The sequence below is a fragment of the Daktulosphaira vitifoliae genome, unplaced genomic scaffold (genome assembly GCF_025091365.1).
Source record: "Daktulosphaira vitifoliae isolate Bord-2020 unplaced genomic scaffold, ASM2509136v1 Scaffold_1, whole genome shotgun sequence".
NCBI lineage: Eukaryota > Metazoa > Arthropoda > Insecta > Hemiptera > Phylloxeridae > Daktulosphaira > Daktulosphaira vitifoliae.
Window position 1 is genome coordinate 62,339,273 of NW_026099572.1, and position 23,325 is coordinate 62,362,597.

At 31.0% G+C, this 23,325-nt stretch overlaps 1 protein-coding gene across 17 annotated transcripts in view; it reads left to right on the forward strand.

The window, feature by feature from the left end:
• Window positions 1–22,840, forward strand: part of LOC126895332 (uncharacterized) — a 104,220-nt gene extending 81,380 nt beyond the window's left edge. For 14 of the 17 annotated variants that reach the window (XM_050667070.1, XM_050667071.1, XM_050667076.1 and 11 more), the window contains 6 exons: window positions 19,780–20,580; window positions 20,641–20,718; window positions 20,805–20,873; window positions 21,335–21,388; window positions 21,706–21,774; window positions 22,512–22,840. In XM_050667070.1, coding sequence (XP_050523027.1) covers window positions 19,780–20,580; window positions 20,641–20,718; window positions 20,805–20,873; window positions 21,335–21,388; window positions 21,706–21,774; window positions 22,512–22,594 — 1,154 coding nt within the window. In that variant the 3' untranslated portion in view covers window positions 22,595–22,840. Of the gene's footprint in view, window positions 1–18,083; window positions 18,153–19,779; window positions 20,581–20,640; window positions 20,719–20,804; window positions 20,874–21,334; window positions 21,389–21,705; window positions 21,775–22,511 lie in introns of all 17 variants that reach the window. The other 3 variants (XM_050667087.1, XM_050667086.1, XM_050667077.1) reach the window with 3 other exon arrangements.
• The last annotated feature ends 485 nt before the right edge of the window (window positions 22,841–23,325 follow it).

A 23,325-nucleotide genomic window follows, 5' to 3' on the forward strand; every position in this document is an offset into this window, starting at 1 on the left:
ATATTCACGAAATAATGTAAACTGAATTTTATTCAGTATACATTTTTCTCTTCTAAGTTTACGATTATAGTTAAAAGGATGAAAATCATAATGTTTTTCAAGTACTGCAATATGCCAATTAAAATAATTCATTGATATAAATCAGATAAATTTAACTGTAGTCGTTATTGAATACTTATTCTAAGATGAAGTCACATAATGCACAATAATTTTATTATATTGTCGTATCGCGATTCATTATTGTTTATATTGATATTTTATAGTTTTTCTGTACCATATTACAGTTAAATCGAAGTATTTTGTTTTTAATTTTATTTGTGTCATAGTTGTTAGATTTTTTATTAACGTGGTTTATTCATATAAGTTGTGCATTTCAATTGTTGAATTGTGTAATTTAATTATTTTTTTATTCATCCAAAATCATTTCTTTAAATATAAAATATTAAGTTTTCTATTAGAATAATTATAAAAGAAGGGTGACATAAAAATTCCTATGGATCGGCTTTGGTTTTTGAATATTATTATTTTATAATAACTAAATTTTAAAATGGTTCCAGAGCAAGGCGTGTTTTAAAATATTGCATAAAACGACTGTAGCAAAATCGACGATCTAATTTTGTTTAAAAAATAAAGTAGATTCTTTAGGCGCTCATTTATAAAAAAAGTTTACTTTTTAATATAAATAAATAAATACAACTTAAAAAAATATAGTGTCTCACATTGAAACTAGTGATTATTATAAATTAATTAACAATTTAAAGATTAAATTCAAAGACAATAATTAAATTAATTAATAAATTTAATTTTAAAGCTTGTTGCTTAAGTCAATTAAAAAGATTTATAAACAGTTTGCTGCTCCCTCGTAGAAAAAGTTAGAAAAGTTGTTGAAGTTTACAATATTTCTATTCCAAAATTTGGTCTAATTAATATCAAAATAGGCCAACACATTGACACAGTCATGCGTCGCTTCATGATAAATGGAACCCCGCGAACCGCGCCATTTTTGTCTGCGTCTCCAAGCTACGTGTAATTTGACATCACGTCCCATGAGCCAAAGTACAAACTCCATCAAGTGCCGATGGTGACTGCCGTCGTTACGTTGATGTCACCTTCGTGATACCGTACTGCCCCCACTACATCAACGCATCAATCTTCAATTTTCTATTATTCATTATTTTGTACCATTAAATGATTATACACGTTTTGGCAAATACTTTTTTTGGGTTGTTTTCTTGTTTGACAATAAATAAACGATTCTAGGTCATTTACCAGCGTAATTTTGGGCGTCGTTTAAAAAAATAAAAAATCCGTTTAAAAAATAAATATACAATTTAAAACATCCCATAAGACTAATGTAAATATTGACATTTTTATTTTTTTAAACACGTTTAAAACACTGCTTTTAACAAGTAGTTTTAAAACATAACATCCCTGGTTTGAACGTGCTAAAAGAATTATTAATTCAGCACATGCTCACCTCTGTTTTCATACCTCGTTTCTGTGGTATGAAGTGTATCAGTAAGTTTTATCTAACCAACAAGTTTCTGTACTTTCAACGTGTTCTACGTACAACTACACACAGTAGTGTGTTGATATGTATGATCATACAATATGAATACCATTTACTCAGAACATTGCTATTAGAACAATATGAAGAAGGTTAATATTATTCTACAGATCTGCCATTACTGCTGTCTCAAGCAGAGGATTCAATTAAAAGTTGCATTTTTATAAGCTCGGATAACTCAGTCGTTATACAGCTCATGTGATACATGAAGAGGGCTAGATAGCCTCATTCAGCACACAAACATTAGAGGGAGAATTATTTTGTATTTCCTTTTTTCACAAGGCAACTACATCATGAAATATATGTATATGATCCTTATTTCTAAAACTATTGACAATAACCATTAATTTAGCAGTATTTTGGCTCAACAGAATTATTACTCATACGATGTGTAGAATAAAACGTAACATTTGTTATAATTCAAATAACAAAAATTAATAAAATAAAAATAGTAATATGCTAGGTATGGGTTTTTGTATAAGGTAAGAACCTGATGTTGTGGTTCTATCGGGGTCATATGGTTCGAGGGTTTAGAACGACAAAGACAAATAGATATAAAAATAATAAACGCAAGTAGTAATGGTATGATGCGTTTTGGCCTTCAGAAGTGCCGACAATTTACGTCATCTATTGTTCTCGGTAAACAATGGGTGCACAGGTGAGATGCAGTCCGTGCTGGTGACGTCACAATGATTGTGTGATAACCCAAGGCAAACCAGTGGCGGTGACGTCAAAATGACGTCGTATACGACGGTGTAAGCCAAGTTAGCGTGAGGGTGCCATTAGTGATGATGTCAAAATGACGTTTCCTATGGGAGTCCCTTTCGGGTGACGATTATCATGCCGCCGGGGCCCCAGTGAAAGTGCTGACGTTGCATACTATGTACGTTGGAACCCAGCCCTAGCCGACCATAATATTATTAATTAATGTATATTAACTAATTATTTAATAAAATTAAATAATTTTCCAAGTCTGTATATACGCCATACAGTGTCTACGTAATAATTTGTTTGGTAAACAATGGTTGCACAGGATCTACTCAATGTCGGGTCTATCAAAAAAAAAAAAAGTTCATTTTCCAGTGTAGGTACACGCTAACGGTTCAACGTGAGTATAGTACGCGTCGAGTCCGCATGTTTAATATGTCACAACCCTATATACAGCTTTGTTAATTCATCCCCGACGCTGTTGTTTAAGTTTAAGTCGATATTTTGTAAATGCTGAGTACCCCTTCCACGTGGTTCCACTACACATTCCAGACATTCCGACAGTCGTTGTGTTTGATAAAAACCATCGAATACGTGCATAATGCGTAGGCGCTATATTTCATAGCATACTACTAGGTCGTTTGTTATACAAATATGTTATTCATACTATGGAATGTTTAATACAACCGTTGACAATGTGTATTTCTTTTAGACATAACTACTAATATACTTTCGTACTAGTAAAGAAAGATGTATAGCCACTTCGAATACTTTGAGAAAAACGAATGTAAGAAAAACTCGTTTGTAATTTTTGTTAACCTTGAACAATTAGTCATTAGTATTTATAAATTATAATATAGAATAAAATCACTGTAGAGACTGTAGGACGTCTCCTTCTTTCAAAAAACGTATATACGTCTTTTTTCCTTAATGTTGTTTAATCATTAATTAACTGTCCATAAAATAATAAATCTAATATAATTATCGTACTTTTGGCATAAAAAATTAAACTTCTAGAATCTTTTTTTAAACGAATATGCGTTTTCCAAAAAAGAAAATGAAAATAAATAATTAAAAATCAACAAAATCAGTTATAACGTATTTTAAGACATTTACATGTTTTTTACTGTATGTAGTGTTTTTGTGGGCTATTTATTGAGAAAACAACATTGAAGATATTATTTTTGAATTTCTTGTAAAATTTCCTTTACTTGAGTTTTACTTTTATTATTCTAAGTTAAGAGAAAAAAAAGTTATGAGACAAAGATCAGTTATTTCTATTAAATTTGACTCTTTGACTCAACTTAATAGGCCCGGGGCCACGGGTTAACCTTAACGGATCGGTCCCAAATTTTGCACAGCTCATTTTTTTGACCATTAAAAAAAAAATTAAGGGGTAGCGTATAAAAAAAAAAACATTCGATTTTTGAGGGCCACCCTAGTGTACATATTTCTTTTTATTAATTTTAGTCGTAAAACTTTTATACAATGCATCTTCCATTGAGCATAAATGATGTCGATGACATCGTAAAGTACTTGAAAACGCAAAATGTTTCCCAATTTAATATATTGGCAGACATTTTGTACGAATCAAGAAATTTTACGGGGTCTGAGAAAGGCATTAAATATGAAGATGCATTAAAAACTCCCGTGATGCTATATATGAAAGAAGTGACTGTGAAATTTATAAATCTGAAATACGTTCAGGCGTATACAATTTATTGTTTGGGGAAAAAAATTATTTTAAGTTCGATTTTTTTTCTATATTATCACATAATGTAAATAATGAAATTATGTTCTCCATATGCATAACTGATGATTGCATACGTGATATGGCGTATGATCAAGATAGTTTTACAATAAAATATATTAAAGATCAAATATCCATTAATCAGAATAGTATGTACTATTTAATTTTCAATTTTCCATCACAGTTCAAATGTCATAATTGTGATGATCAATTATTTAAATGGTTCATTTAAAAAAGCTTATGTATATAGTATTTCTTTTTTTTAATTTTTGAAAATGTTGAAATAATTATTGATTAATAAATGTAACTTTTTTTTTATAACTTTTTAATAAAATATTGATGAATACCTAAATGTTTTTTTTCTTTACTTTATTAAAATTTAATTTTATCTCTGATTACACTAATAATAATTAATCATATGGTATTAAATGATGAAAAGAAAAAGTTAATATTATGTTTTAGTAGATGACTTACAAACTTACTGAATAGTTGGGGGTATCTTTTGAATAGTATTTATACTATTATATAAAATAACTGTTTTCATACATATAATACAAATAATATTATATTTATGTATATATATATATAAAGGTAGCTATGGACAGCTTGAAAAATAAATTGAACCAACAAGCTGAAGTTAAAGGTTATTTAAAACTCAGCGATCTCAAAGAAAAANTATATATATATAACTATTACACATCTTTAGTTAAAGGCTAACTATTCAAAATGTATTGATTCTAAGAGTATCAATCTAAAAAGAGAAATTACATTTAACGTAATTAAAATTTCAATTTTCAAACTATACTATATAACAGTGGCGGCACTGTTTATAGGGACACTGTCATCACTGTTGTAATTTGTATTATCATATGGATTTAAGGTGTAAAATCTATGGTAACATTTTTAATAATTAATAATTATTTTTATTTTATATAATTTAAAGAGTATACAGTAATAAGTTTTAAATTATCGATTCTTTATTGTTTATTGTTTATTTGTGTATTTGTTATACAATTTAATATTAATAAACCACTTTATTGTAGAATCGATCAACTTATTATTGAACAAAATTACAACTATAGTATAGTATAGTTCAAACTATACAAACAAACTTTATTAATTTTTTAAATAATTTATCACTTACGGTGTTATATTGAAAGCTGTAGCATTTTTTCCATATGAAATAATACCTAACACAATATTGAAATGTTACTAGACCCTTGGCGAATACAGTGACAAGTATTTACTTGTCGACGTGATGGTATACAGAAAAAAATTATATATATAATTATTATTATTATTATTATTACAGGTGCTAGCTGATGTATTTGAAAATTTCCGTAAGGAAAGCTTGAAAAATTATAAACTAGACATTGCACACTACTTTTCATCTCCGGCCCTTTCGTTTGACGCCATGTTAAAGTACACAAACGCACACATTCAGTTGTTATCGCATCCAGATATGCTGTTAATGTTTGAACTGGGTATACAACGATGGTGAATACGGTTATCTTGCAGAGGTCGATGTAGATTACCCCCGAGAACTACACGATTTACACAACGATTTACCGTTTTTTCCTGTTAACGAAAAACTACCATTAATGTCTTCTAAATTTAGTAAACTGATGACTACACTAGATCCCAAACGTGGTTACATTGTTCATTACCGAGCTCTAAAACAAGCTGTAAAACATGGCGTGGTAGTTATCAAATTACATAAATGTATCAGATTTATGCAATCTCGTTGGTTGACTCCTTACATTCAGCTTAATACGGATTTGCGCAAAAAAGCGACCACCACGTTTGGACAAAACTTACCCAAAATGATGATCAACTCAAACTACGGTAAGAATATATATATATACAAATATTTTTTTTAATTATATTTGACTTTATAGGAAAAACTTTGGAGAATGTTAGACAACACCAAAATATCAAACTCGTATGTAACTCGGAGAAATTGTCAAAGTTGGCTGCAAAACCGTCGTATAGCCACAGCACCATAATCAATGAAGATTTAGTTGCTGTTCACATGTACAAGGAGAGGATTAATTTTTATAAACCAATTTTTATCGGGCAGGCAATATTGGATATCAGTAAAACTATAATGTACAAATTCCATTATGAAGTTATGTTACCGTTATATGGACCGGAAAGACTCATGTTATGTTACATGGACACCGATTCTTTTATCTACCTAATTTTGACTAATAGTTTTCACGATGATTTGAAAAATTATCTGCTCCAATATTTCGATACATCCAATTATCCAACCGACCACCCGTGTTACACCGATAAACGTAAAAAACAACCGGGTACGTTTACTGACGAATGCAAGAGCATGTACATGCAAGAAATCATCGCATTATTGCCCAAAGTCTATGCATATTTGACAACTCTGCAAAACTACAGTGATCAAGTGTTTACGAGAGACGTCGATGAAGTGAAACGATTGAAAGGTGTGGGTCAAGATGTAGTCAAACACGAAATCAAGATGGTTGATTATTTAAATTGTTTGCGGGACAAACAATATGAAAGAAAATGGCGTTAATATTAATAAGTTATAAGAAATTGATAAGCTCGCGTTGTCCAACAACTATGACAAGCGTGCGATGATCGGTGACGAATGTGAATACAAAGATGTGTACACAAAAGCGTGGGGACATTATTCCCTACAAAACTCGAATGTCAACGAATAATATTTATTTATATATCAATGTATGATAACGCATACTAGAGTAGTTATAAAAATAATATGCATTTAAATTTTATTGAATTAAATGTATGCAAATGTTTAATAAAATAAATTATAAAAATGTACTACAATTACTGATTTGGTTATGTATTATATACTTACATATATATACTCACAAACTGACAGAATAAACAAACAGCATATAATTAGTTAAATTTATTTTATTGAACAAAGTAATACATCAAGTATATGTAAAAAATAATTATAATAATAATAAAAGTATTATGAATTATCAGTTAACCACTGTTTCAAACCCATTACTTTGTATGAATTACACATTTTGTGGTTGTTCATATGTCTGAGTCAACGTGGTTGGAATTCTTCACATAATTTTTGTAGTGATGGGCACTCTTCTTCGATTTCGTAAACATTTTGCCCGGGTAAATAATTTTGCAATATTTGTTTTTTCTGCAAGCCTTTCACGTAAATACTTTCACACCGTAGCAGTGCCATTATTCTTGACAACTCGGAATATTCGACGTCACCGATATTTGCGTCTAAACCTTGATGATATTTTTTTACCCAGTAGTTGATCTTCGTATCGTCATCGGCGGCGAACGATTTTGAAATTTTGAATGTTCAGTGAGCGAGAGACATTGAGTTCAAATCTATAGCGGATATTTCGTTGATCACAAACGAACGATTGGTCGCCACCACCCCTTGTATATCGACCATCATTGCCGTGAGAAATCTGTTATCGGTATCCATGAGTTGTGTTCCGGTCCAAAACCCAACCATTTAACGTAACATTTATTTCCGCGTGTACGCAACACTCGTTCTACAAGATACGTCTCCGGATACTGTGTGTGACTCAACTCTTCGGTGTAAAACGTACCCTGAATGGTATTCCCCTGGTTATCTTCCAAATAATATGTTGGCGGCAATGTACGTTTGACCTTGATTACGGTGAACAGTTCACTACTCCAGTTGGGCAAATAGCCCTTGTCAAACACGGATTTCGTTTTGCTAATTCTAACTTTGTCGCCTACTCGAAATTTAATTGGTAAATTATAGAGTATTTTTCGTAATTTAATGCGTACTGCACTGGGATTCCGAACGGCTTGTGCCGGTGTCATGCCAATAGTTCTGTGTACGTGTTTGTTGTTATAATCGTTGACCAGATTTGGTAACATATCCAACCATTTGTATGATCCTCGAGCTGTAAAATCACGTCACATTAACGTCTTCAGCGTGCGATTGAAACGTTCCACGAGACACGCTTTTAACGTTGTAAACGTTGAATAATAATGAATCCCATACCGTATCATTAATGCCTGGAATTGTTTGTTGTAGAACGCGGTACTACGATCGGTTTGCAAAATTTTTGGATAGTATCCAAGTTTCAGGATGTCCGCCATTGCGGTTGTTACATCTCGTGCTGTTTTACTTTTCAGTGGTACGGTCCACTCGTATTTTGTAAAACCGTCCACGCATGTTAAAATATACCGGTATCCACGATCCGCGTACGTAGTCATCTCCACTAAGTCGTCATGCCATAAATCATTGATTCCCTTAATATTAATACGCCGTCGTATACACGTTTTCCGAGCCGGACGGTGTAGTTCGTGTGCAATTTTCGTTTTCATAATGTAGACGGTATGCCCGCAATGTATCCAGCTTCGTGTAGTTCTTCTAGTATGGAAATAATCTCGGGCGACACTCCACTGTTGCCGGCAGACTGAGCCGATACAAGCAACTTCAAACGTTGCACAAGTTCATTGGGGTCGTCCCAATATAAGTATTCTTTCTTGTCGTTGACTTTCAGTTGTAAACCCAACCCCTTGATATTACCGAACATTGGTTCGATAATTTCTACATACTTAGCGCCGCCTTTTTTAAACGTCAAATTTCTATTTAAATGAGCTCCGGTTTCCACCAATATTGTCTTGTACGTTTCTAAATCACTATCGTTGTATGTGATAGGATTTTTCGAAAATAATAAATTAACGAGGCCCATCAACAATGGATATTTTATTCCGTAAACACGAACACTATCTCCATTTACGGTTATGTCATTCGTATCGCCCATACTTAACGTACCATCCGGTTGGATTTTCGGGCCATACACTTTATCTCTATTTGGATTTTTAGTCCATTGTTCTATTAGATGCGTAAAAGATAACTCTGAAAAACTGTTACCTTCAGAGTCAAATTGTTGTTTCTGTGTATTAGCATTAACGGCGGTTGCATTAGAAATTTTATTCAATGGTTCGATTATAGGTGCTAGTTTTTGTTGAACGCTAGTCATCGTCTCCGATTCATTACGACGCAACTCTGTGTATTTTCTTCTAATATTCTCTCGGGCTTGGTCCAATAACTTCATCGTGGATTCTTTTTTCTTTTTCTCATTATTATTGTTATCATTATTATTATTATTATTTTCAGCATTCATATTGTTACATACGTATCAAACTTATACCTGTATCGACCACTGTCACGTGCGAAATCCGTACATATTACTGCGAAGCCATATTTATCATTTTCCCAACAATGTCTGCAAAATTCTTTGAATTCATTAAATTTCATATCACAACACACGTATTCATCGTACGCGTGTCGCAAATTGACTTCGTCTTGTCGAAACAACACCACCACATTTGCATTATCTCGCAACATTTGTTTTTGTATGCGAGACAGGGTCTGTGAGAGGAAAAAGACATCAACCCTTTTATGTCGACCGCGTGCGAAATAATCGCACATTACATTCTGTTTTTCCATGACCACATCGTCAAAAATAAACACCGAATTGGGTAGAACTAAATCCACGTGTGGTACATCATCGCCATTTTCAAATGTGAACAACTGAATTCCTTCGATTCCTTTCAATACTTGAATTAAAAATTGATATTTGTATTGACCCAAAGACTTGGAATATATATATACGTTTTCAAATCTCAAACCATTCGAATCGCACAAAAGTGTAAAAATTAAATTGGTTTTTCCACAATTTGACGGTCCGCATATGATAGCTCGTATAGTGTTTGGCAATAACTTTCCATGTTTATATTGTTGATGTAGTTGTTGCAAATCTGCTTGATCGTCAAAATTGACAACGGCTAGCGTTTCGTTCTGTTTTTCAAAACGCATCGAAAATAATTTATTTATTTTTCTAGTATAATTATTATTAATTATATTAATATTTAAACAGTAACATATCTTCTTGTGCTATTGAAAATGTTATGGTTTATTAAATTTTGTAATCTTTTGTAATCTTTTGTTTTCCTTTTATACTTTTTTTACTATCACCAGAGAGCTCTTTTGTTTGTTTATTTTATACTTTTTTGTTTTTACTATAAATATAATAGAAATTTGTATTTTCACATTAAAAGTGAAAATGAAAGAGCAACGGTCGCAACGACGTCGTGGTGTACGACGGAAACGAGGTTCCGGTATTGTAAACTCAGTAATTAACAGTCTTCCGTTCGAAGCTCACGTGCCAGGATATCAGTTCGCGAGCCCCGGAACTAAATTACAAAAACGTTTGATTCGTGGTGACTGTGGTATCAATCTATTGGATGCAGCATGTCGTGAACACGATATGGCATACGCCAAAAGTAATTCTCTTAAGGACCGTCATCACGCCGATAAAATTTTAGAACACCAAGCGTTGGAACGAGTGCGTGCCAAGGACGCGAATTTATCAGAACGTGCAGTGGCTTGGGGTATGACAAATGCGATGAAGTTGAAACGCAAACTTGGTATGGGATTCAAAATAAAAAAAAAAATAAAAAAGTTGTGCCAAATTTACAAATTACAGCACAAAAAGCACTGCTTGCAGCCAAACGCAAGATCAAGACGAGTCGCATGCACGTACCTCGCATAATAAATATCCCGAAAAGCGGAGGAGTGTTATCATTAATTCCTATTTTTGCCGGGCTGTCGGCACTACGAGCATTGGCCGGTGGTGCCGCAAATGTTGTAAAGGTTGCCAGTGAATTCAATCGTAGGGGTCGGACCGGTGTTAAAGTAGGAAATAGAATGTATATTCGACCATACGGTACCGAATACAAAATTGATAAAAGAAAAAAACAAGTAAAAAAAACCCAGCACAGGGGGGTCGCGGCACAGTGGTGACGTGGCATAGATGGATTAAGTATAATGATATCTCACAATGATTAAAATCACTATAAAAAAAAACGCTTCGATGCAAATCTTTAGATAGTGTTTAATTAAAAAAAATTGGTGGATTATTCCAAAAGCTACATGATCTGCTAGTTCCTTATTAATATCCTAATTAAGATAAAGTATGCCGAATGAAAAAGGGATTATTAAAAAATATTATTTCTCATAAAAAAATAATGTTGATCCATACACTTTTCAATATGTCATAGCATTATAAAGTTAAAAATGTAAAAAATAAAATCGAGAATTTTCACACAATAATAGCATTCGGTAGCCATTTTCACCGTGAAGATAAAATAAAGTCCGAATTTTTTTTTCGCATAATAAAGTAAATTACATTAGCTTTAATTTAAAATATATATAAAAGTGTCACACTTCCTGGAACACTTTCAAAAGTTAAGTTGAAAAAGTTCTACTTTCTACATGCATTTTTTAGATTTGAACCCCCCTCAAATATAGAGAAATGGTCCGATTTAAAAAAACAGTATGTCGAATGAAAGATGTATATAAATACTACTTCTCATGAAAAAATTTTATTGATCCATACATTTTTCAAATAGTTATAGCATAATAAAATTAAAAATGTAAAATACAAAATCGAAAATTTTAACAAAAAATAGTGTTTTTTTAACTACGGCAGCCGTTTAAATGTAGAAGATAAAGCGTCGGGACAAATTTTTTTTTTTCATTTTATAGTACATAAAATAAGCTCAATTTTCAAATGAAAAAGAAAAAGATTTTTTTTTATTTTTGTGGAATTAAACATATTTATACTTAAAAAAATATCGAAATTTTTCACATGTATGGATTAACGTGTAATTTTGCGTAATTTTTAGTTAATCTTTTTAAACAAGCAAACTAGAGAAAAAAACGAAAAATTTCGATTTTTTTTTTAAGTATAAATATGTTTAATTCCACAAAAATAAAAAAACATCTTTTTCTTTTTCATTTGAAAAAGGATATCTTTTTTAATAGGAATAAAAAAAATTTTTAATTTTAAATTATGTTTTAAGGCATAAAAAAAAATGTACAAAAATAAACTCAAAATAACTGAAAATACGGATAAATTTTAGAACTATAACATTAAAATAGCTTTACATCTTCACTAAATCAACTTATGCCCTTGAAAATTTGTATTAAAACCCTTAAGTATGATATTAATGTGTTTTGCTAAAAAAAAAAAATTTAAGTGACTTTTAAAAAATGATACTTTTGGCCGCCTAAATCGGCGTTTCATTCCACTGTGCGTCGCTGACAGTTAGCGGTAAAGGATCAATAATCGAATGTAATTTTAATCCACACATCGACGTTTCCGATAATTGTGAAATTGGACGTTAAGCTTACACACTTAGAACACGATGCCAAACATTGATGAAAGTAACAATATAATTGTTTTTTCTAAGCCCGGCCATGAAAATCGCACTTCTAAATCCGCGATTTTGGCGGTAAACGTGGCGGTACCGTTCGTCGTGGTGGTGTGTCCGTCCGCTAGTCTAACCGCGTCAGTGTGTCCTTTATAAACAGTTCCGTATTTATAAGCAATTAACAGTTTCACATACGATTTATGCGCCTGTGAGTCGAGTAAGGCTGTGAAGAAGCCAGTTTTGAATTCTAACTCGACTGCTGGAGTAGTAATTCTACGCGGGCATTTTTGTTGGCCATTACTCGGGTGGTTTACGGTTCGAACGGGTGGCAGCTGGTTCTTAACTGCGACATCGGTTTGCCCACTGACAGCATTAACTGCCATTAGTGGACTTGCCGGATCGACTGACATCCCCTGCCCCACTGTGCCCGAAAAAATTTCGAACTATTGACACGCGCTTTGGTCGTTCGTGTCGGCAGCGTGTTCGAACTCCGATACCCTGATACCCCGATACTCCGAATTTACCGCGGCGTCACCTCCATTCCAATAAGAGGGGTGCGGTGCCGAAAAAGTACCAAGATCGTTGGCGGTATGTAACTCGTAAGGTCCGTTAGATTCGGTGTTCTGCGCGACGGTCGTGATGCGTGATATGTTACCGGATAAAAGTTAAGAAGCGACGTTTCAACGAAACGTCGTCTAAAACGCTGCGCCCTGTTTGGATCTGTTGTAGGCTAGAGGGGCGGACTAATTCCCTCCTAGCCGATTGTCGTTTCCCGATACCGACGGTCTGTTTGGGCACTGGCGGTGCCAGTGTCGCTCGCCGCAATATCGGCACGATGTAGGCGGTGCGTCCGCATTTGCATAACCCGCTCGCTGTAAGGCCGCTGGTTGCGCGGTATGCCGTGGAGGCATATCGGCTGGCTGTCGGGACGCTGGCGGAGCGTACCGAGGAGCCGCGGTTTTATCTACGTCGTGCGATATCTCTCGTAAATCGGCGAAAGACGCTGGGTGCATTAACCGTATCATAGCGCGGTAATCGTTCCGTAAAAGCCCCGTTAACTGTCGCACAAGTTGTTGCTCCGGTAAACCACAACGTACTCGCGTGGCCAAACGTTGTTTATGAATAATAAATTCAGATAACGCTTGTCGGGGGCCCTGTCGCGTCGTTTTTAAGTCCGTCTCGAGCGCATACCTGATATCGATATTGTCGAACTCCTCGAGTAATTCGGACCTAAATTCCGCCCATGGCATATTATTTAATTTAATTGCTCGCCACCAATCACTTGCCCTGTCGTTCAGAAACGGGACGACGATGTTCACCCACGCGGTTGGGTGTATACCGCCCTGACAAAGTAGATCCTCCGCTCTGTCTAGAAACTCCCGTGGGTCCTCAGGTAATATTCAGGTAAGCAGACGCGTACGGTGCGTAGGTCGTGGTAAGGTACCAATACAGACCGCGAGCTGCGTGTAGGCGACAAATCATTGAAAGACCGACGTCCGATCGTCGACTATCATTTCGCTCTACGTTAGCTTGACGAATAGTCGGTTGTACAGCAACATGTGGGGACGGCAGCATATTTTGACTGATTCACTCCAACATGTTTGAAATCTGTCACTGTTCCATTGACATACGCGAGAGCGACCTTTCTAATTCAGTCATCCGTGCCTCGATCCGCGCGTTATTCGAAATGTCGCGAATGTTCTGTCGGATCACGCCCGACTTGTTCTTCCGCGTGCGCTAGCGACAGGAATTTCGCTATCGAGCGGCGTACGGGGCGGTAAAATTTCAGTAGCTGGATTCCTCCCTTCGCTACGTATGTTTCCTCCAGCATCACTAGCATGTTGGGTTTCGTCGCGTAGCATGGTAGCTGTCTAAAAGCGCATTCGTGACGTAATTCAGCGCAATTCATTTGTGCTAATGTTTTCCCCGACATATTGACCCCGATTATTATGTTTGTTTACAAAACTAAATAATCAAATGTATGTTACTATAATAGCGGAGATAAACAATATCTTCGTGTACGGTCAAATTTACTACTGCTGTAGAAAACAAGTATTATTATTATTGCTATTGTTGTAATAATGACCGCGATAAGATGGTACAAGGCCGCCGTATATGATATGGCAGCGAGTGAACAATAATAATAACGGTTCCCTGGGAATCGGCCGCTTTGACAAGGTCAGACGAAAATATACTATTTTTATCTACCAAAAGACTGTAACTATCGGCCGGAAATTCACTTCTTGTTGATATCAATAAGGTCTTTATAACAAACTGTAACCAACGCTTTAAACGACAATACTTACGGCGGATTATATTAGATAAACTGCTCTAACTTTCACCAACACTGATGCTTGACGCGTAACAGTCGACGAAAATGTTATATAAAGAAAACCAACCAAAAGGCAGAAAAAGAAAACGTAGCAACGGATTCGAGTAACCAGTTAGGTGCACATCGTAAACGGAACAGAACGCAATATCCGTAATCCATACTCGGCCTTATCTCGGTGTCAAGGGCGGGAAGACAACCGATTGTCATATTAATAGCTGGACGGCTGATATCGCGAGAGACACGGGTGAGCGCCAGCCTAGAGCGACGGGGGGTGCCGTGTCAAATTCTTACTAATTATCTGAATTTTGAAGTCTTCAATTGCCGATTGTTTAATTAATTATTTAATGCCTATTACTAGTATGACTTGCTTATGCTTCATATCTATTGATCTAATGTATTTTTCAATGATTTAAATTGATGACATTGAAACAATGAAAGGATTAAACCTGTTATTTTAAAAAAACATTTTTAAAATATACGGAGTGTTCAGTAAGTAAGGAAACAAGTCAATTGTTACATACCATAAGAACAATAAAACCCGTTTCATTACTTACTGAACACATTTTATACTACAGGACAGAATGTACTAACATAAAAATTACCTGTTAAATAATGATAACAACTGAATTTTTTTATGAATATAACGTATAATAATATTGTTTTAATTTAGGTATCTAATATACCCATACATTTTTTTTAAAGAAACAAATTTGTAGGATTACGTATATTCTGGAGGGCATGTATTTCCTTCAGAGCGATAGTTACAGGATCGTGGTTGTATCTATTGTCGTAACACAGTAAAGAAAATGATAAAAGGTAAATGTGAAACTATGTGTACGAAGATGAATATGAGGAGGTGGTGCCTGCTGTCTATGTATTCACGTGCGTGTTGTCGTACAGCAGTCACCGTGCTCGGCTGACACTCCGGGTTAGCTGTGGGTGTCGAAAGGCTGTTGTTATAGGAAGGGAGAATAAGAGTAACACCTAGGTATGAGGTGCAGACGAAGTGCAAGACACAAGTACTCTGAAATGTCGAGGAAAAGAGTATATAGGTTAGAAAAGGAATAAACAAAGACTTTACTTTAAACAGTAAGCCGGACAGCGACAACCGAGTACTGAGACTGATGAATGACACAAGGCACTGGAGTCGACTGACCACGATGGTCAGGTCTATTGGGTTTTTATAATAATTACACCTATTGCCGATTTGGCAATAAATATTATTTGTTAATTCACCAGTCTCAGGCAGCGGATGTGCTGTCTGTATTTTATTAAAATAATTCTCACGATTATGAAAACGTGACACCATCACACTATATAGTGTAGTTACATAAACATTTCGAGCAATATGACAATCCACGAAAGCTTCAACACAATCATATATTATAAATTATTAAATATAGTAGGTAATTTTCTAAAAAAAAACTGCCTCAGTCAAACGTTGACCGTAATATTTTAACGTTATTGAATTTGTCTTAAATTTTACAGAAATAATTTTTACTGATTAAAATAAAATAACTGGGCGTAGAAAAATTGTCAAATTTCTGGCATTATAATATATGTATATATTTTTGTTACATTCATTCACATGCAAATAAAAACAGATGGAGACATAACTGATTATTTTTTTAAATAAAATAGTATTAAAAATTTTTGTTTAATTTAGGTACAATTTATTTTTATGCTATTTGTTCATCATTAGGTAATAAATAATTTAAATAAAATACTGATTCAAGTTTAAATAATTCAAACTTGTTATTAAGACAATTATTGTTTTTTGATAAAAAGTATTTTTTTCTAATTCTATTATATTTAATATATTGTATTACTAGTCATATTATGAGTATTAATAAAATTAATTATTTCCAATTTCACATAGGTTGGGATCATCAATTAATAGATAAAAATAAGATTGAGCATATTATTTCGAGCTTGGCGGGAAAAATTCCTTTTTTGTTATTGGAAATGGAGCACTCCTAGGTTTAAAACACTATTTACTCCAAGAAAATCCAAATAGTTAATACAAATTATTCAAATTTACTATCTCTCACATAAAGTTAACAAAAAAATACCCCTTTTCAGTGTTAAAAAAACATATTTAAAAAGAAACTAAGTAAACCATCTAAAATTTCCAAAAGAAACAATTTCAATTTTCAAATTTTTGGTGTTTTAATCACGCAATGTTAAAAACGTAACAATCCTACACCTCCTCTCAATGTCACATACAAATATAATTTGCACCTGTATACTCGGCTTATTTGCTAATTTTTAATTTTAGTATGGAAATAAAAAACTTTATTAATATCATAATTAGTTTGAAATCTATTTTGTACAACTATTCGGTTTTTAAAAAGAAGATAGATATAAAAAAATAGATAGATAACTTACGAAAATGAAAATGGCAATAATACTAAATATTCAAGTGTACTTATGTATGTTTTTCGCATTTATACATATTGAAGGATTAATTAATATAAAAGAAATCGCGGTTTACATTAATAATTTTCTACGTCAACCAGGATGGAAAAATGTAAATGATGTCGAATTTATTAATTATAGGAAAAAAAACTATGAACTGAAAAATTTATTTATTGAACCTGTAACAATACATAATTGTGATAATTTCATACGGCAAGCAACGATATTCCTTGGATGTTCTTACTATCATGATTTAAAATTAATATTTTTATCATTAATTAAATTACAAGAACATTGTTCTGATCTATTAAATTCTGGCAATGATAGTGCGTATAATTGTACAGTAACACTTTTAACAAAAATTATTGAAATGGTTCCAATGGCAAAATATATGAAAGGAGCTTTATATGCAATAGAAAAATATCATAATAAACCCTTAAACACTCTCAAAAGAACCCGTTTTATATTAAGTGGTATACTAACAAATATACAGGAAGATGAAACTTTATTGACTACGTTGAGATTCAGTTCGAATTCAATTAGAGATGTATTAGAAACAATCGCGAAAATAATATCTGCAAGACGTCTTGAACTTGATGAAGAAAAGTTATTTTGTCAACTAAAATATTTAGATTTTATTTCATTGTGGAATTTATGGAATAAGGAATTTAATATATTAATATATGAAAGAAAATACCAAGAATTTTTCATTTTTCTTAGTGATAAAATAAAAAATTTAATCCTAACGACAATTAGAAAAAAGTATATTGAACTTGGATTTAAATATGATTCGTACACAAGTCAGACATTTTTACTTGTTTTACCACCTTTTAATGTCAAAGAAGGTATAACTATTTATGAAATGTTATATTTATTTAAAATAATTTGTTGTAAACATACTTAGATATTGCACAAAAGTTTACAATAAGTTATGTACAAAATACCAATGAATTAAATGCACAAGAAGAAAATCAGCTACATGGTAATGTTTCTCTAATACTTGACACTACACTATTTTTTAATTTAAATAGTTTTAATTGATCTAACAACCATTTTAATATGTCTAGATCTTACAAAATATCCTTCATTACTACATACGAATGTTGTAGAGAAAAAAGAAGGCATTCAACAAGAAAGTAATAATTTTATAATACACTATAATACATTTATTTTTTTGAGCTATTAGAATTAGGAATCAATATACTCATTCATAATACGTTGTTCATATTTTATGGAAAACCACAAAATGTACTCAGCGATTTGTACGAAAGCTAAAATAGTTTTAAAATAATAGAATAATTATTATTCTATACATTATTATTATAAATGCTTTTATTCTATGAACTGGTTGTAGACAATAAAATAAGTATAAATTAGAACTAGAAATTCAGCAACATGGTAAAGTTTCTCTAATACTTGACACTACATTATTTTTTAATCTCAATAAGTTTAACTTGTGTGTAAAAATTGTAATTTAGAATCTCCCCCTGTGTGAAGATAAATGGTCAGATTTTTTAAAAATGTATATCAAATAAAAGGACAATACATAAGATTTCAATAAAAAAAAATTATTTTGCTTTGTTAATTTTTAATTTAGTTATAGAATGGTTAAGAATAAATATATTAACACATTAAACAGTGATTTTTACATAAAAATAATATTTTTCGTTTAATTCGGCAGCCAATTCCCATTAGAAGAAAAGGTGTCGAGAAAAATGTTTTTTTTTGAACTTGTAGAATTTATCATAATCGTAACTTGGTATATTTAAAAGTCGGAGTATTTCCAGAACATTTACAAAAATTAAGTTGAAAAATTCTACTCTTTACTCGTAATTTTAAAAATTAAAACCTCCCCTGTATAAAGGAAAATGGTTTGATTTTAAAAAAAAAAGTATGTCATATGAAAGGTTTATGTATAATTTATTTAGAAACAACAATTTGTATTAATCCATACATTTTTCGAAAAGTTATCGTAATTTAAAGTTAAAAAATGTTAAAACCAAAATTGCATATTTTTAATTTCGGCAACCATTTGCACATAGAAGATAAGTGTACGGGAAATTTTTTTTTTCTCATAGTGCATATCATAAGTTATATTTTAACATATGTCTGAAGCTCGGAGTATTTTCCGAACATTTTCAAAACATAAGTTAAAAAAGTTTAATGTGCAAAAGTCATTAATTAGAATTCCACCTGTGCTAATTAAAGGGTCAGATTTTCAAAAAATTTATATCAAATAAAAAGGGAAGATTTAAGGTGTCATTATAAAACAGAATTCTTAAGATTTATTAATTTTTCAATAAGTTAAGGCAATTTTTAGAAAAAAAAATGTTGAAATTTAATGATTTTAAAAATCGTAATTTTCGGGGGATTTTCATCATTTACGAAGAACGAAAGAGAAATTTTAATTATTAAGGGTAATGTCTTCAACTATATACAATTTGTGATCTTTTGACGTATCAATTAAAATAATCGGTCCAGTGAGGCAGACAAAAATATAAAAAATAATAAATAAACATATTATAGTAAAATTAATAAATTCTCAGATTCGCATAGAAACTATAATATTGGAAACTTTTCGAAAATCAAAATGGTAATAATACTTAATATTATATATGAAATATATTTTATATAACTATTCGTTTTTTTAATAAAAAGATTGATATAAAAAAATAGATACATAAATTACGAAAAAGAAAATGGAAATAATACTAAATATTCAAGTGTATTTATGTATTTTTTTCGCTTTTTTACATACTGAAGGAAAACATAGTAAAAAAGAAAACGCGACTATCATTAATAATTTTCTACGTCAACCAGGATGGAGTAATATAAATGATGTCGAATTAATTAAGTATTGTGGCAAAAACTATGAACTGAAAAATTTATTTATTGAACCTGTAACAATACATAATTGTGATAATTTCATACGGCAAGCAACAATATTCCTTGGATGTTCTTACTATCATGATTTAAAATTAATATTTTTATCATTAATTAAATTACAAGAACATTGTTCTGATCTATTAAATTCTGGCAATGATAGTACGTATAATTGTACAGTTACACTTTTAATAAAAATGGTTGAAATTGTTCCGATGGCAAAATATATGAAAGGAGCGTTATATGCAATAGAAAAATATCATATTAATCCCTTAAACTTACAAAAAAAAATCCGTTTTATTTTAAGTAGTATACTAACAAAAATACAGAAAGATGAAACTTTATTGACTACGTTGAAAATAAGTTCGGATTCAATTAGAGATGTATTAGTAACTATTGCGAAAATATTATCTGCAAGGAGTCTTGAACTTGATGAAAATAACTCATTTTGTCTACTAAAACAAATAGATTTTAATTCATTATGGAATTTATGGAATATAGAATTGAACACATTAATATATGAAGGAAAATATCAAAAACTTTTCATTTTTCTTAGTGATAAAATTAGAAATTTAATCCTAACGACAATCAGAAAAAAGTATATTGAACTTGGATTTAAATTTGATTATTACACAAGTCAGACTATTTTACCTGGTCTACGTCCTACCGATTTCAAGCAAGGTATAACTATTTATGCAATATTACATTTATTTGAAATTATATTGTTTTTAACATATTTAGGTATCGATCAAAATTTTACAATAAATTTTATACAAAACCCCAATGAAGTAAATGCGCAAGAAGAAATTCAGCATTATGGTAAAGTTCCCCTAATACTTGATACTATACTATTTTTTAATTCAAATAAATTTAAATTGATCTAATAACCATTTTAATATGTCTAGATCTTACAAAATATCCTTCATTACTACATACGAATGTTGTAGAGAAAAAAGAAGGCATTCAACAAGAAAGTAATAATTTTATAATACACTATAATACATTTATTTTTTTGAGCTATTAGAATTAGGAATCAATATACTCATTCATAATACGTTGTTCATATTTTATGGAAAACCACAAAATGTACTCAGCGATTTGTACGAAAGCTAAAATAGTTTTAAAATAATAGAATAATTATTATTCTATACATTATTATTATAAATGCTTTAATTCTATGAACTGGTTGTAGACAATAAAGTAAGTATAAATTAGAAATATAATAAGGAAAAAGGTTTTTTTATTCATTTTTTTCTGATAGTTATTGTCATCGTTTACCACCCTCGCGAAAACTTCGCATTATCCGTACAAAATAGAAATTTTTTTTTAACATTGTCATAAGGTTATAAAATTATGTACTATTGTTTTATTCAATGAATACGAAACATGATATCACCACTCTTTTTTTTAATAATTTATTTTTGTTTAAAATTAGATGTCAATTGTGACTTTAGAGATGATTCAGTCTTACTAATTGAATATCCTGAGGGTATGGAACCATTTAATAAATACATTTAAATTAATTTTCTTATTACCATTACCATATACAATAATTGTGTAAATTTAATTTAAATGCAAGTTTTCAATATTTAATAAAAAAACACAATTAATTATTATTAGTATATTCAAAAAATGAGCGTTACTGCCAGATATCATCTACACTTGACTTAACTATCCCAAGTTCATACTGTTCTGTGACCCCGCAACTCAGCAAAATTTTAAAGTTTCCCCAAAACTTTACAGTACCATTACATTTTAATCTAAATAATTTTTAAATTGACCTAAAAACCATTTTAATATGTTTAGATATTACAAAATATCCTTCGATACCATATACCAATAATGTAGAGAAACAAGAAGACATTAGACAAGAAAGTAATGATTTTATGATCTATTAAAATACTTTTATTCTTTTATAATATGTTATTAGAATTAGGAAACAATACAATCATCCATAATACTTTGTGTCATAATATATGGAAAACTACAATATTTTTTCAGCGATATATACGAAAGTCAAAATAATTTAAATTTATATTCAATACATTATAGTTATAAAACGCTTTAATTATATGAACTGGTTGTAGAAAATAAAATAAGTAAAAAAATAATCTATAATATTTAAAAAGGCAGGAGATTTGTTATAAAAAAATAGAATAAATACACTTTTCCTTACTTTTTAATCATTATATAATATATAACATATTATATTCTTTACTCTTATAAAATACAAAATAGCACGGTTAAATGTTTTGTTTTATTTTTTATCGTAGTCTATTAGCTGGGCAGTACACAAAACATAAAATAAAGAATATTTACAATGATATTTTATAATATGTCTATAATTGATCATTAAGTTCAATTTTTCATAGAAAAATAATTAGTTCTGTAGATCATTTTTTTTATTAGTTATAAATAAAGTTATCGTGTACACCCCTCGCGATATCAAAATGTTTAAAAGTTTAAACTTCGCATTATCCGTAAAAAATCGACATTTTTTTTTGAACTATGTCACTACAGTTACAAAATAATGTGCTATTGTTTTATTCATTCAATACAGAACATGATATCACAGCTCTTTTTTTAATAATTAATTTTTATTTTAAAATTAGATGTCAATTGTGAATTGAAAGATGATTCAGCCGTACTAATTGAATATCCTAAGGGTATGGAACCATTTAATAAGTATCTTTAAATTAATTTTCTTGTGCTAAATTTTTCTCATAGTTCCATTAACATATACAATAATTGTGTTAATTTAATTTAAATGCATGTTTTAAATATTTAATAAAAAAACAGAATTCATTATTATTAGCAATATTATTATAAGTATATTAAAAAAATGTGCGTTACTTATACTTTTACATTAATAATAACAAAAATAAAATACAACACAAATCCTAGAACAATATAAAAACAACAATGTTACCACTGTAATAGTAATTTGTTCCAAAATTTTGTTAAAATTGTTTAATAGAAAATTTTGTTATTTTGTTTATTGATAAAAAGTGATGAATTTATTATAATCCATTTAATAAAATGAAATATAAAAAGTAATATTATTTGTTTCTCCTTTTAGGTACAGGTTTTTCAATATATTAATCATAAAATTTAAAAAATGACAAACAATAACAAATTTTGAATTAGTATTTCATAAGTTATGAACAATTTTTATTATGGTGAGAGGAAGAGTGCATATTATAACTGACTAGTAATAAAAATAACACCACCAGTCAACTCTATAACATGTTCATAACTTCCAAAACACTGGTTCAATTATTATTATCGACCACTAATTTTTTTAATTAAATCATTATCTATTTTATTAGCTAATTATGTATGTATATTACCACTTAAACAAATAAAGGAGCCACCCTAAGTTATGAGCAATGATACTAAGTATTAAGCCCAGATAGGCTAAGTGAG